The following is a 16,252-nucleotide window of genomic DNA, read 5'->3' as shown; positions in this document are numbered from 1 at the left end:
ACTCACATTGCTGTATTTGAATAAAGTTGTGGCCAAAATTATGCCAAAAATTAAGTGTCAATTGTGTTTTCCTTTGGGGTGTATTGGGGACCTCGACACGCAAAGCACTTGTAGATGAAATGATTTGGAAACGTGGAATTAAGCCCATTGATTTAAATTGTGGTATGATTTGTTTTGATACCACCAATTGCCATGAATAATATAATTGCAGCTCTTGCCTTTGTTTGAATCTAAAAAGTGATAGTGTTAGTTTTTAAAAACAAGATGTGCTTCTGAGTATTTGCTTACTTCCTAGTGCACTCCAGTATTTTCACACCTAGTGCACTATGTGGTCTGTTCATATCTGGGCTCACCTGAACCAAAGATGTTCTGGCTCGCATGTCATTCTTCCAGCCAGTCTGTTGCACCTGCTCTGTATACAACCCCTTTGTATTTAAAAACCAACTGAGGAAATAAAATTTTGTCAGAATCTTGGTATTAGTTTGCAAATGAATTGTGTGAAGTCGATCAGTATTATGTACACAGTAATTGCTCTTTTAACCAAAGGCGCTGAATATTTGGCATGCTATATCTTTCAGTGTGAGATGTGAAATTTATACTAAAGCAGGTTGTGCAAGTTTGTTAGTTTCCTCTATTGCAGTGATTATCAGCTTTTAGAAGGAGAAATGTGGGTTCTTTGTAGATAAAGTATGTAACTAATAAGTATTGTGTTTCTGTGTTTACCAACTAACCCTTCTGGGACAGATTTCTGACAAGAAAATTACAGGATTTGTGCCCTTTGTAAGATTTATGTTGATACATAAAGTTGCTTCTACTAAATAAAACACAAATTGGAACTTAAATAACTTGACTATAAGGATAGAAATTAAAAGTATAGCTGTGGAAAAAGATTACTCAGATGTCAAAGCTGTTACATCCCCTCTGGCGGCTGTCATCAAATTTGTGGTTAATGTGTTCTATCTGCCACTCTTCTCTTCATGAAAAATACAGCACACTACAATTTAAGGAATTTTATGGAATGTTTCAGATAAGAGTGACTTTTTTACAGCACTTAGGTGGAAATATATTCACAGGCAGTTCCTTGTGTTTTGTCTCTCACCCCGCCCCACTTTATGCATGAAGAAAATCTGCATTTTATATATTTGAACCTAGCATTTGCAGTCTCTTCATGCAATTCATCTTTCTGGAAAGTGTCAAACGACTGCAAGACTAAGTATGGAACAGTGGGGTCACAAAATCAGAAGCCAGTTTGTGATAATGCCCCAGTTTTGTTCTGGAAGTTAAAATCATCCATGATTATCTTTCCTTTAGGAGGCAGCTGAAGATAGTACTCTTTAAAAGATACTTCGATCAAAATGTGCTGAATTTTTGGAGATGTGTATTTATATATTGCTTCTTCACTTTCACTGACTTCATCGATTTCATGATTGTATTGATCTTATGTTAACAGTACAGTAATACTACAAGCAACCAATTAATTGTACTGCTTTTAAATGTTTACTGTGAACTGCTTTAAAAACTCTGGTCATAGTGGCAAGCATGTTAATTAGCAATAAATATATTGTAAATGCTAACTTGGAAGAACATATAATTGCCCATAAATGTAATAAAATCTTAACCAACTAGATGACATCAAGCTAACTATAAGAATAACCAGGAAGTACTTGTTGATTTCCAAGTGTGCCATTTTAAATCTAAGCCACAGCATTTCCATTACATCTTAACAAGAAGTAGAAATTTGATTTTTTATTTACATTTACCCTCCTTAGGTTCCCGTCTTCGCCAAGAGGATTCCCCACCTCGCATTGTTGAACATCCTTCGGATCTAATTGTTTCTAAAGGAGAACCAGCAACTTTGAACTGTAAGGCTGAAGGCAGGCCAACACCAACTATTGAATGGTATAAAGGAGGAGAAAGGGTTGAAACAGACAAAGATGATCCTCGTTCTCATCGGATGTTGCTGCCAAGTGGATCTTTATTTTTCTTACGAATAGTTCATGGCCGCAAAAGCAGGCCTGATGAAGGAGTCTATGTCTGTGTAGCAAGGAATTACCTTGGTGAAGCTGTGAGCCACAATGCATCGCTGGAAGTAGCAAGTAAGTATTTCTCCTCTTTATCCATCACTGTTAGCCACCTTAGAAGCAGCTGCTTGAGTGGAATTTTAAATACAGAGAGGTCATTAGCTTTTCATGTCTGAGCTCAATATATACAAATAAGATATTTAGTTAGGTTTGAGTGCAGAACATTAGCATTCTACTAACACTTGTATACAATGTTTATATTCACACAAGCAGATTATGAATATGACTAAGTAAATTAGAATATCTGCTTTTGTTTTGACTATATGGTCAATAAGATAATTGTATTCAGCAGTACATATGGCACTGAGCAATTCTGAGCTAAGCAAAGGGGAGAAAAAAAATGTAACGACACATTTCTTAAGTGTTTTAATGAGTAAAAAATGGTTTCAATTAGTTACAAAATGCTGTGAGGTTATCCTTGCACACTCTTGCATCTACTGAGGGGTGTTGCAGCCACGTGTCTTGTCATTCATTTTGGTGTGCTCACGTTGACACTCTGCTACAGTATTTAACAGAACTTGCTAAGTGTACTAGAGGCCTACAGTTTACTTACATTCACTCTAGCATGTTCTCCACACAAGTATGCACTATTGATCAGCAGACATGAAATATGCTGGGAGTTGTGCAGTTGGTAAAGAATATTAAGCAGAAATGTCTTTCTGAAACATTAGCAGAAATAAAAACTTCCCCATTGCCTTCATGCAGGATAAACAATGCTAAAGTTGGGAATGTCCCCAGCTTTTCAGTGTAAGTTAGTTAGAATGATTCTGTTTAAATGTACTTCAAACCTTGTACAGGAAGTGCCTGAGAAAATGTTTGATCCCCCCCCCCTTGTCTGCAAAGCTATATGAACTGGTACACAAAGATTTTTAAAATGCATGTGCGGTACTGATTGTGTATTTTGTGGTAGATTTTAGGGTCATATTGTAAAATTATCAGTTTTGGTATATGGTAGATGTAGTTGTATGTTGGTTTCTTTATAGCCTGGGAATTTTGTTGTTTGTTTAGTTTTGTTGGTTGTTTGTTTAGTTCAGTATCTAAAATGTCTAATATGTGAATATACTTGTTCTCTATTAAATGGCATCAGATTTGATTAAAGACTAAATCAGTGCTAAAGTATTATTACTGCCATTCCACTTCTCAGTTTTTAAGTGCACTTATTACCCTCAAAATGAGCCCTCTTGATCAGAAATACAACAAGAGGCTTAATGGTAAGAATTAGATATTTATTAAAAACATTAGCACTATGTCATTCCAGTGGAAGAATAGTGATGATGCAATCAGAGGCATCCCCCCCCTTCTCTCTCAAACACACACACAGAGAGAGAGAGAGAGAGAGAGAGAGAGGCCAAGTAAAGGTAAAAGAAGGAATGGAACTTAGCATAAAAGAGAAGTGGATATCTGCAAGAGAGAGAGGGGACATTAATCAGTTTTTCAAGAGAGAAGTGTTGTGGTTTATTGGCATAGGAGATATTCCATGGAGGGGAGGAAGGCACCGGAAACGTGGAAAGAAGCATTTATCACATTGATTCCTAAGTCAGAAAGGGAAAAGACTCAGCTTAAGAACTACCGTCCCATCTCACTCCTGAATGTGGATTACAAAATTTTTGCAGACATTTTAGCAAGTAGACTTAAAAATGTATTAAATGAAGTAATTCACAAGGACCAAGCAGGCTTTCTCCCTGGTAGACATATGTCGGACAATACCAGGAACATTATTGATATATTGGAGCTGTTGAGAATTAGAAACACAAGGGCTGCCTTAATCTTTATTGATGCGGAGAAAGCATTTGACAACATTTCTTGGATGTTTATGAAGAAGAACTTGAAAGGGATGGGAGTGGGACGGGGGTTTGAAAATGGATTAGAAGCAATTTATGCTGAACAAAAAGCTAAATTGATAGTGAACAATGTGGTATCGGAGGAACTTCGAATTGAAAAAGGGACACGACAGGGGTGCCCTCTATCCCCTCTGCTATTTATTTCTGTACTGGAGGTATTGCTGAATATGATTAGGGAGGACCAGTTGGTGCAAGGTATAGTGGTCGGAGCGAAACAATATAAACTGAAAGCTTTCGCAGATGACTTAGTCTTGACATTACAGGAGCCAGAATCTAGCACAAAAAGAGTTTTGGAACTTATCCTGGAGTTTGGTCGGGTGGCGGGATTTAAGTTAAATAAACAAAAAACTAAGGTTTTGGTTAAAAATCTGACACCTACAGAGATAGAGGGGTATCAGAAAGAGACAGAGTTAAGTGTGGTTAAAAAAGTGAAATACCTGGGAGTATCCTTGTCCACTAAAAATCTAAATCTTTTCAAAGATAACTATGAAAAATGTTGGTTGGAAATCAAAAAAGACTTGGATATATGGTCAAGATTGAAACTTACCTTGTCAGGCCGAATCGCAGCTATAAAGATGTGTGTTTTGCCAAAAATGTTATTCTTATTTCAAACCCTTCAGGTCGTGGACAGAATGGAATGCTTTGGAAAATGGCAGAAGGATATCTCTAAGTTTGTCTGGCAGGGCAAAAAGCCCCGAATAAAATTTAAAATATTAACCGACTCAAAAGACAGAGGGGGGTTTGCCCTGCCGGATTTAAGGTTGTACTACGAAGCTGCAGCCTTCTGCTGGTTGAAGGATTGGTTTCTGTTGGAAAACACCGATGTCCTAGATCTGGAAGGGTTTGACAATGTGTATGGTTGGCATGCATATTTGTGGTATGACAAGGCGAAGATTCACAAACTGTTTAAAAACCATATTGTCAGAAAATCAATTTTTGCCGTCTGGATGAAGTATAAGGATCTATTAGAAAGTAAGACCCCGAGGTGGTTATCACCTGTGGAAGCTAAGATTTCTAAAAAAAGGCCCAATATGGAGGCCTATTGGCCAAAATATTGGGAATTGATTGAAAGAGTTGGAGATAATTGGAAGCTCCAAAGCCAGGACAAACTAAAAGGTAAGGTGCGAGATTGGTTACATTATGCTCAAATTCAAGAGGTATTCAAAATGGATAAAAAAGTGGGTTTCCAGTTGGAGAAATCGAAACTGGAGACGGAGTTACTAGAACCAAGGACTAAGGTACTTTCGAGGATGTATGACTTGCTGCTTAAATGGAACACACAGGATGAGACAGTTAAATCTGCTATGATTAAATGGGCACAGGATGTAGGACACAACATTATGTCTGAGGACTGGGAAAGGTTATGGAACACCGGTATGAAATTCACGGCATGTAGTGCCTTGAAAGAGAACATTATGAAAATGGTATACCGGTGGTACATGACCCCAGTCAAGTTGGCTAAAATATATCATCTTTCTGATAATAAGTGTTGGAAATGTAAGGAGGCAGAAGGGACATTCTTTCACCTCTGGTGGACCTGCCCGAAAGTAAAGGCCTTTTGGGAAATGATACACAATGAGCTGAAAAAGGTATTTAGATATACCTTTTCTAAGAAACCAGAGGCCTTTCTCCTGGGCATGGTGGACCGGAAGGTGCCAAAGAAGGACAGAACTTTGTTTATGTATGCAACCACAGCAGCTAGGATTCTTATCGCTAAGTTCTGGAAAACACCAGATTTACCCACACTGGAGGACTGGCAGACGCAGTTGATGGACTACATGGAGTTGGCAGAAATGACTGGCAGAATCCGAGATCTGAGCGAAGAAACAATGGAGGAGGACTGGAAAAAATTTAAGGACTATTTGCAAAAACATTATAAGTTGTTTGAATGTTAAGATAGCGCACGATTAAGAAACATTATGCTTCTGCAATTTATTTTAAGCAAATGATAAAGTAAGCATTGATGGAAAAAAACGAGACATATTTGAAACAAAATATTATGTTTATTAAGAGTCTTAAAATTAAATTACAAACTTTTGAAATTGGTAACATAATATACTTAAAGGTATAATAAGATGGGAAACAAGATAACAAATTGCTGAACTGGCTAGAACAATGAATGCAATGCTGAGAGGATGTGAGGAGGTCCAAAAGTGAACTGTTGAAGGACGTTAAGGAAAGTTTCTTAATATTTTTTCTTTGTTTATTTTTCTTCATATACATATATAAAAAAATGTTTCTTGTTCGTTGCCATGTAAACAAATTTGTTAACCTATGAAAAGAAACGCAATAAAAAATCTTTTTAAAAAAAAAAAAATATTGGCATAGGAGATATTCAATCGCCTTGTAAGCTGTAGTTTTTAGGAGCTTTGACAGGAACAAGTTGCACTTTTCCAGTTACGGTGAAAGAAAGGCACTCTGCTGCAGTTATTTAGGCTCCTTGACGTTTGTCTGTTCATACCCCTGTTTGCTTCCCTTTCCCGTCTTTAAGTCTCTATATCAGTGCCTGTTTTCTGGTCTGCCATACTATCCCCTTGATCCTACAGCTGGATTGGAGTTCCCTCTTCTTGCCTTTGCAATCTCTCTCTCCCCACCTACATACAACTGCTTCCAGCCATGAGGCTCTCCTGCTCAAATCTGTAATGTTTACTTGCCATGGGTCACCTTGTTTATTCCCACAACCTCAAGTCTCCTGGCATGCACAGAAGGAAGGATGGAAGACAGGGAGGGACTTCAGTTATGTTACAGGAATACAGCGTTCGTAAAGGGTTTTCCTCAATTTCTGTTTCTAAGCTTATTCAAACTGCTGCATAACTGAAATGAAATGTTTGCCTCCGTTCCAGCATGCAGACAGTTCTTGGAAGACAACCCAAAGAGATTTAGATATGAAACATCATAAATCTCAAACACTGTCTTTTAATCTTATTGAAACCTGCTCACAATACTGCCTTCCCAAAGTCCTGTGTGCTTGTCAAAAAATGTGATGGGCAGGGTTGACTGTGTTGTCTCATAACTTAACCAGTCATTTGGAAATTGTGATAAATGCAGGAAGTTGTCCGTCCCCCGTCCCCCTCCAAATCAAGGACAGAAGGCTGAAAGGAGTTTCTTCTTATAATGCAGTTAGGAGAAGAGAGCAAAGCTCTTGTTTGTCTTCCTCAATATCCAAAACAAAGTAGCTGTTTTACTACAAAGGAATTTCAGAAATAGACTGAAAGTAGCTGTTTTACTACAAAGGAATTTCAGAAATAGACTGAAAAGAGAAGCTGCTGAATTACAACTCATTACCAAACTTAAAACCATGGAAAGACCTGGGCTGAACAAAGACATTGGATTCTTATCTCACTATACATGACTAAACCATTTCTCAGCTTCTCACCCCTTGCCTTTTCCTGTAAGACCTATTACAGTCATTAAGAGTCGTCAACAGGCTCTCTCAGCTATCTGCCTATCTCCCATTCCCACCACCCTTCTGAGTAACACCCCTCCCCACCTTCTCACTATATAGAAGGATCTGGCAACTTCTGTTTCAGTGTATCTGAAGAAGTGTGCATGCACACGAAAGCTCATACCAAGAACTAACTTAGTTGGTCTTTAAGGTGCTACTGGAAGGAATTTTTTTTATTTAGAAAATTTTGGATACTGAAAGCAGCTTAAGCTAAAAACATTGACTATACTAAAGGAGAGTAATGAAAATAAAATGTGACCTCTAACATTATATGTAATATATGGTTTTGGAAAACTGAACAAAATCATAAGCAGAACATAGAAGCTGTAATTCTTTGATGCTCAATAAACACTATTCTGTATTCCTGCAAGGAATTTTAGCTGCTGTTCCTTCTATTTTGTTGTACACATTTGTTTTTAGTAAACTTTTCTTAGGTTACCTGTCAGACTCACAGCCAGATGTGGCTTTAAGTTGATGGAAGTTGATGGGGCATGCAGCCAACTCCTAAAACATTTTCTGCTAGCAAAGACAATGATAGTATGGAAGCAGAACCCACTCTTAAGAGCTGCCATATTACTACTGAAATCTGCTCAGCTCTTTTCTTGAGTTTCTGAACCCAGCTTTTTGATTATTTGAAATGTACTTAAATTAATTCAGTGTTATTTGTTTTTGTGGAATATAACCAGGTTCAGATTACCATCTGCAGGGACATGTTCTCTGGTAGTTAAAGGTCCTATGTAATGTGGTAAAGGGCATGTTCTTGTCAAAACTATGCAGGGCAATTTTTCCTCTATAGAGATCAGTTTTCACAGGGAGATGAAGCATTGCTTACTTCTCTAAGTCCAGACAAGAATCTAGCAGTGACATAAACACTTAAAGCATACTGCATTTTTTGTATTCGAAGTAAGGAAAAGCAAATGCTGTTTGGGTGCTAACACGCCAGCCTTTTGAGATTTCTTAAAGGTTTTTCTTTCCATATACACCTAAAACTGTTACTATTAAAAGAGTGATGTATTGTGACTAACATTTGCTAGAGATGCTTGTTGGAAAAGTTAAATTAGTAAGCTTTATATATACATATATTTTAAAACAAAACAAAACACTCATTGTAGCTAACCCTAGGCAGCCTTGCTTAGAACAGTATGGATTGGTTCATAGCAGACAACTGTTTTAATAAATTTGGTTAAACAGAATGTAAATTTGTTCCAGGCTTTCTAAGAAAAGTATGATTCATATAAGGTATACCAGAAGGATATAGGACAGTAGAGATGTTGCTGGTCTGCACTTCCCATCATTTTTGACACTTGGCCAAGATGACTGAGCCTGATGGAAGGATCACAGATTGGTCACCCCTGAAATAAACAGTTCCAATAAATAGTATTTTAGTGTTGAAATTTATGATTACCTCCTAAAGACTTTTCCCCACATCAGTCATGTTTAGTCTGTTTTCTTAGTAAAAACTATTGTTGTTGTGTAACTTCTTACCCAATGGAATCACATAATCCTAATATTTTGAAATGGAATCACTATCCTTAACATACTGTCTTGAAGAGAGCTGTGTTTTAAAAGCTCTTTGCTCAGAAAGTACCAAGATTAATAGGACATTGATAAGAGACTATATGGTGCCACTCTGGTTCATAAAAACAGCAGATGATCATTCATTCACTATAGTTGAATGTGACTTGCATCCTCTGGCCATGACCTGCAAAACTAGCTTCAGGGTGCATATTTGGCACTGTGCACAAAGATCTCCATACTACTCAAATGGTAGCTGCTGTTAGCCTGGCATTCAGATATGTAGAATGGTGACATGTGTTTTAATCTGTTTTTATTGTTCATTTTAATTATTTTTGAATGTTTTAAATAGTTGTTTCTAACCATTTTTACTGATAATTTTACTGTTTTATTCATTTTGTAAAGCACTTTGAGGTTTTTTGTTTGTTTGTTTACTATCTCCCAGACTATAAGTTGTATGAAATAAATAAATTCAGCACTAAATCATCTGTCACCAGGATAGAGAAAAAGTGGCTTCTGTAACAAGCCTTCCTTCCTCAAATTGGTGATCATATCTGACAGTACTTACTTTATGTTTTGAGAATGCATGCAGCACTTTTTCAACAGATGGGGACAACACAGAATAAAATTGGGTTAGGGTGAAGGTAATTTTTATTACAACACTAATCTGTTAGAGTAGATTTCGAAGCAGGTTTTTTACTTTTCTTTTTGAAGCAAACCTCAGGCATGGGGAAAATATGTTTTCTGAAGCTGTACCTAGAAGCAGTAGCATTTAAAAGGCGGTTGAGGCATTAAAAGGTTTAACTGAACAGCTGTTCATAAGCACTTTTTAAAAAAACTTTCCTATTTTCTCTTTGCTGTAAACTGAGTATTACTGTATTACAGCTATAAGAGCAGTTGTTATCTTGAGTTACTAGATGCCTGTTTAAGGCTTTTAAAAATGAGATGACATTTAAAATCTTACTTCCTGTGCAATAAGATAACATTTTTTTTGTATAAGCTTGCTGTTTTGCAAGGCAGTATATACAGTATTTCAAAAAAGCATATGGTTATATTAGCTTTTTCTATTCATAGAAATGTTGGAGATTTCAAGTAATGTCATTTGCTACTTTAGCCAGCAGCACAACAGATTATCACTGAGTGTCATTTAACAGAAGATTTGGTCTAGGCTTTCAAGTTTTCTGCTTAATTCTGGGATAGTTTTCTGGGATGAGCAGAAAACAGGGCAAAAAGAAATCCTATAAACTAGTAGCAAACACCTTCTGTCTCTGTGTGTCTTTATGTAGCCAGACCCACACTATTCATACACACAAAAGGGAGGTACCCACAGGTGTAAGCGAACTCCAGTGTTTGCAGAAGTATAACAAATACTTAGACACCGCATCCCACGAGAAGCAAGTCAATGAAGATTGAACATACTGAGGATGTGTGTGAAAACATGAGGAATTAAATGGGGACTATCCTGGAAGAGGATACTGTAAGTCTAGCTTACTGGAACACTTGTTACAAATACCTTGGACCTAGAGAAAATCCTCCTAATTTTCTTTCCCATTCCCAAGCAGCATTTTTCATGGAGGGTGTAATGTTGTTCACCTCCTCACTGGGCCCTTGAAAGGAACAAGGCTGGCATTGGACTGGATAAGAGTCAAAAGGACACAAAAATAAAACCAAAGCTAGGAAGGACCTATAATTCTGCAGTGACAATTCTTACATTCCAGCCTTTCATAGACACTACTGCCTTCCATAGATACCTCTTTCCCCAAGTATAGAAAACCATTAACTCTGCCATGTGTACATGAACACACTACATACGGCCAGCTCCACACATAACCAAAATAGAAATTTTAAGTTTCTTCTTTCTGTTTATTTATTTATTTCATTTTTCATAAAGCTTATTCAGTATTTGTCATATATTGTTGTGTTTAGGAAGGATTTGTGTAGGAAGATTGAAGTGTAGTAAGGCTCTGAGTCACTCACAAATGTTTGAGCAGAAATTTGGGGCAGTATGTGAAACAGCATAATCTTTTTTCTTTCTTTTTAATTGTTTGGTCCAGAATGCAAAAGGGTTCATATTGCTACTAACACTTAGGAGATGAGGCACTAGCCAAGCTATTTACCTTAGTCTGGAGTTTATTACATCAAAATAGCTGAAATTCTTGCAGCTGTGTAAAAAAAGGAAGAAAATGCCAGATAAATGGGGGTATCATATATTTTGAGTACTTTACCCAAAGCCGCCAGAGACGGAAAGCAACCAAGTTCCTTTTCCTCCTGGCATGAGTAAGTGGAGTACATAATCTAGTCCAGCTGCACTGATTTGCTTTGTGTTCTGTTGCATAGGATTTTTGGTTAGTATTTTTTTTGTACTTTTCTAGCTGTATTACAGGCTCAGTTAGGTGCTAGGTTTAAGAGTATTTTAAAATTTAGAATGTAATCCTTGAAACAAGTCTTGTCTTGGGCGATATAGAACTTATCTGTAGATATTTAAAGTAGAGCTAAAGACAAAGACAGATTCAACAGTTCCTGATTCTGCCCAGGAGGCTAGACCAGAACCAGAGTGTTAATAATAACCAGATGCTGGTGAATAACTTTGCACAATCGTGTGCCAACAAGCCTCTTACTGGTATTGTTCTGAAGTGCTAATGTTGGTGTTCTGCCAGAAGCAGAATATGTTTCCAGTGCAGCTAGTGTGACTGTCTTGAACTCTGTTGATTGTGGAAATGTGCTCTTCCTCATGCAGATTCTAATTTGAAGGCTTATACCATGCTAATTGATAAGCTATCAGGGTTTGCCAAACAGTTAACTGCTATCAACTAATTATGACTGAGACCCCAGATAAAAAAAGATCACTTAGGAGATGATGGGAGGCAGGTTTAATTATTAAGATAATGTCTGTCTATGTTTCCCATGGGAATTTGGGGAGAGAGATGAGGATAGTTTCTTACCAGGTTTCACATTCTTTGCAACTATCCACTGATTGATACTACATCAGCTACACTGATACTGTTTAAAAAAGAGGCAGCTTTTTCTTATTTCCCCTGACCCTCTGCTATATATGGCAGATTTAAATAAAGAACTACTTGTTCAATAACACTAACTGTGTGAGGGTCTCACAAGTCACCAACATTATCTGATTTCTTTGGCATAACCATGATCTTATTAGAATCAGAAACTTGGTGTATGGTGTGCTCTTCTAACTCGTTTTGCAAAATATGCTCCCCCCCAAGTTGTCCTATTAATCTTACTGAACATGCTTGGGCTTCTATTACACCTTGACCTGACACAGTGTTATTGTCTGTACTGTTTTCTTAGACATTTCTTCCTCCCTCTAGAAAACAAGCCAGGATTTTTTTCAGCTTTGATCCATGCTTAAAGAGGCACCAAGGTTGGCTTCCAGTTAAGATATGCAAAAGTATGTGTATAGACAACTCATCAACTCATCATAAACAGTATTGTGAATTGAATTGCTTGAATTCTACTCTAAGTCATTAGGTGATTGAAGACTTGCCTGTTTTACATGCCAGCTCCATTCCATTCAGCTCATAACAAAAGCTCAGTAGATTGACTAGTCATAGCTGCCTTAAGTAAAACTACGGTAAGTACTCAAGTTATCTCATCTGCCCCGCCCCCCGGCTTCTAGAATTAGCAGATAAACATATATACATATTACCCTTCTCCATGTGTCTCTAGTGCAGGGGTGGCCAACTCCCAAGAGACTGCGATCTACTTTCAGAATAAAAATCTGGCAGTGATCTACCCCCGTTTTTTTAGGGGTTCAGTTGTTGAGCTTTTTTGGGAGGACAAAAGCACTGTTTTTGGGGGGTTAAGGTGCAGGCTTTTTGGGGAGGGAGGGGGAGGAAGGCAAGGGGTTAAGTCACTCACAAAAACATCGCTATGGATTAAAACAGCCACACAGAAAAATTCCATCTTCCCTTCCTGAGTTCAAACAGTAATGGAGGGTGGGATGAGGGGGTGGGGCAGGAGTCAGATTTACGGACGCAGAGGAAAGGGAGCCAGAGATTGACCGCGATCTACCGAATATCACGGGGATCTAGCAGTAGATCACAATCGACCTGTTGGACATCCCTGCTCTAATGCATGTGTCACGCCCCCTCCCCCGAAAAAGGATAATTGTCTATCATGTCCTATTTTATGTTCACTGCCTAGTTGACTGGCAAATTCTCACTGCAAAACCTTGCCCAAGAAAGAGACATTTGTAACTAGGCAGTAGTTACTATAATCCAAAGAATGCCCAATGAAGTTATATTCAGATGTGGCCTTTGCAAACATGTCTTCTTAGAGTGCCTACATAAGTACATGTCTTTCTGGAAAAAAGTCAATATCACCTCTGCAAAGATAAGTCCCTTTTCATTAACCATTTTGGTTCTTTGAGACTTCTGTCCTAGCCTCATTGTTGTTCAATGTCTTTATAAATGACTTGGATGAAAGAATTGAGGGGATGCTCATCCAATTTGCAGATGACACCAAACTGGGAGGGGTAGCTAATGCCACAGAAGACAGAATCAGAATTTAAAATGACCACAACAGATTGGAGAACTGGGCGCAAGCTAACAAAATTAATTTCAGTAGGGACAAATGTAAGGATCTGCACTTAGGCAGGAAGAATGAGATGCACAAATATAGCATGGGAGGACATCCAGCTTACTAGCAGTACATGTGAAAAGATCTAGGGGTCTTGGTGGACCACAAGCTTAACATGAGTCAACAGTGTGATGCAGCAGCAAAAAAAGCTAATGCTATTTTAGGTTGCATCAACAGAAGTATAGTGTCCAGATCAAAGGAAGTAATCGTATCACTATTCTGCCTTAGTCAGACCACACCTAGAATACTGTATCCAATTCTGGGCACCACAATTTAAGAAGGATGTTGACAAGCTGGAATGTGTGCAGAGGAGGGTAACCAAGATGATTAGAAACTAAGCCTTATGAGGAGAGCTTGAAGGAGCTGGGTATGTTTAGCCTGGAAAATAGGAGACTGAGAGGAGATATGATAGCCATCTTCAAATATCTTAAGTGCTGTCACATGGAGGAGGGAGCATGCTTGTTTTCTCCTGCTCTGGAGAGTAGGACTCTAACCAATGGCTTCAGGTTGATTCCGACTAAAGATTCGAAAAAACTTTCTGACAGTAAGAGCTGTTCAGCAGTGGAACAAACATTCACAAGAGTAGTGGACTCTCCTTCCTTGGAGGTTTTTAAACAGAGGTTGGATGGCCATCTCTCATGGATGCTTTAGCTGTGATTCCTGCATTGCAGGGGGTTGGACTAGATGACTGTTGGGGTCCCTTCCAACTCTATGATCCTATGATTCTGTAATTCTATGAAGTCTTCTCCAGCCAGGTGTTCTCTAGGTATTTGCAGTGTACAAGCTATGGAATTGATTACAACAAGATGCAGTGGTGGCCATTGACTAGATGACTTGAAAATGGGATTAGACATTCATGAAAGGTAAGATTGTGAATGACGGCTAGTCATAACATCTATATACTACCCCCAGGTTCAGAGACAATTTGATGGAATGTCAGTTACTGGAGAACCAGTGGGAATGGATTACTCTCTTAATGTCCTGCATGTGATCTTCCCAGAGGCATCTGTTTGGTCACTATGGCAAAGGGGAGGCTGGAGTAGGTAGAGCTCTTTCTAGGTTCTTTAATTTAAGATTGTGCTTGAGGGCTTTCCTTTTATTTGTCTTGAACATTTTTTCTTCTTCTGAATTTGTGCTGGCATTGCAAAGGATAATTTAGGGTCTTGTCACATAGGTGATAAAAAATACGGTTTTAGAGCTTTATACAGGCATTTCCCTCAAGAAAATATAAACCCTAAAAGACCTTGAACACTGGGGGTCACTCATTTTGATTTCATCATCTTTATAACAATCACGTTGCTCAGTAAGCTAGCTTTCTGTTTTTGTGTCCAGATAATTCAGATGACAATCATCTGACCTAACTTGGATCCAGCATGTAAATTGCTTTCAGCTGATTGCATTGCATGTTAAATGAAATTTAATTTAAAAGTCTCCTTTCACCATTGTAGTGGATGCATGTCTACGTCATCTGTTAAGCAGTGCATAGTCAGCATATGGTTGTTCCTCTTCTATTTAAGCTGTTTTCTCTTGAGAAAGGGAAATTCCCTCCAGACCAGACAGACATCTGCTGGCTCTCTTACCAGTAAAGCCACAGAAGAGTTATCTTTCCTGTGATTAAAAGAAATAACGTCTGGGTTGGGGTTTTTTTTAGTTTTTGTTCAATTAATCAAAGATTAAACCCATGTGGTACTCGAGGAAACTGAGCTTCTTTGTGTTTCACCTACTCCTAGGGATGCCAAGGATGAAATACAAGATTTTACTGACATAATTTTGTAATGCAGAAGTATAAAATATCTTCATGAGGATTTTTTTTTAAAAGCTTTATAGTCCAGTAACCAATGATACAATAAAAACATACACTTTATAAAATAGATAAGAAATCTCAGTGCCGTGCCCTCCCAAAAACATGACAAAAGAAAGGGTGGTGGAATAAGGGAGCACTAAGTGCTGGTATTCAGGCACAACTTTTTTGTTCAGATATATGTTAGTGTGTGGATATTTTCTTTTAAAAACATTTCCAGATGCTAAATCACCCCGTTATTCCAGCATTCTCAGTTTGCATTCAGTGTCTTCAAATAGCAGTGTTACAATTAATTTAATGTGGATCTTAAACCCTGCCTATGATGAGCAAGACTCTGAGTTCGTTTTGTTTTTAAAATTCTTCACATAAACAGTGTCTTGCCACAATCACTATTAAGTATGGGTTGTGTTATATCCTTCCATCTCTTATCCATTCTGACTTAAAACCAAGGAAACAGGATTCATTTTGTCTTTCAGTTCCACTGGGGCTATGAGCTGAACATTTCATAAAATCAGGATGGCAGTAATTAAACTGATTCTCTGAATACCAGACTGCTTTTAGACTTCATCTGTCACTAGTAGGAGACTCAATACAGACTATTTATCGGAAGAGAACTTGTTTGGCTCCAGCTTTTTTAGTCAAATTGGGTTTTACAATAGTATCTGTCTTGGTTTTGATATGGAATCGCCTTAAAGATAGCTTGCTTTGTATATACTGTTCTATAATATCCACCCAGGACAATTTGTTTATTCAGCTGAGCATAGTGCATTACTGCTTTATTCTGTGCAAGCTAACTTTATCTTCTCCCACCCCCCACCCCTCTCACACAAATGCTCAAGAGTTGGAAGCTTGAATTTTTATTTAGTTGTAATACCTGTTGAGGCTGAAAATTCACTAGTATAGCATTCCTGATAGGCAGTCATGTAACATCTGCTTAAAACCTCAAATGAAAGAGAAGCCACCATTCTGA

General features: G+C 37.9%; 2 protein-coding genes across 5 annotated transcripts in view; one reads left to right on the top strand and one right to left on the bottom strand.

Annotated features, from left to right (window-relative positions):
- Positions 1 to 16,252, bottom strand: part of LOC308590040 (uncharacterized protein) — a gene marked incomplete at its 5' end in the record, with an annotated part of 378,432 nt that overhangs the window by 110,628 nt on the left and 251,552 nt on the right. The gene's annotated exons all lie outside the window — the stretch shown is intronic.
- Positions 1 to 16,252, top strand: part of ROBO1 (roundabout guidance receptor 1) — a 587,586-nt gene that overhangs the window by 355,323 nt on the left and 216,011 nt on the right. For all 4 annotated transcript variants that reach the window (XM_081199572.1, XM_081199571.1, XM_081199573.1 and 1 more), the window contains one exon: positions 1,770 to 2,096. In XM_081199572.1, the coding sequence (XP_081055698.1) occupies positions 1,770 to 2,096 (327 nt within the window). The remainder of the gene's footprint in view (positions 1 to 1,769; positions 2,097 to 16,252) is intronic.

This window comes from Podarcis bocagei (assembly GCF_964188305.1).
Source record: "Podarcis bocagei genome assembly, chromosome: 6".
In the NCBI taxonomy this organism is placed as follows: Eukaryota; Metazoa; Chordata; class Lepidosauria; order Squamata; family Lacertidae; genus Podarcis; species Podarcis bocagei.
Note: the sequence above shows the minus strand (reverse complement) of the source record. Positions and strands in the feature narration are given on the sequence as shown.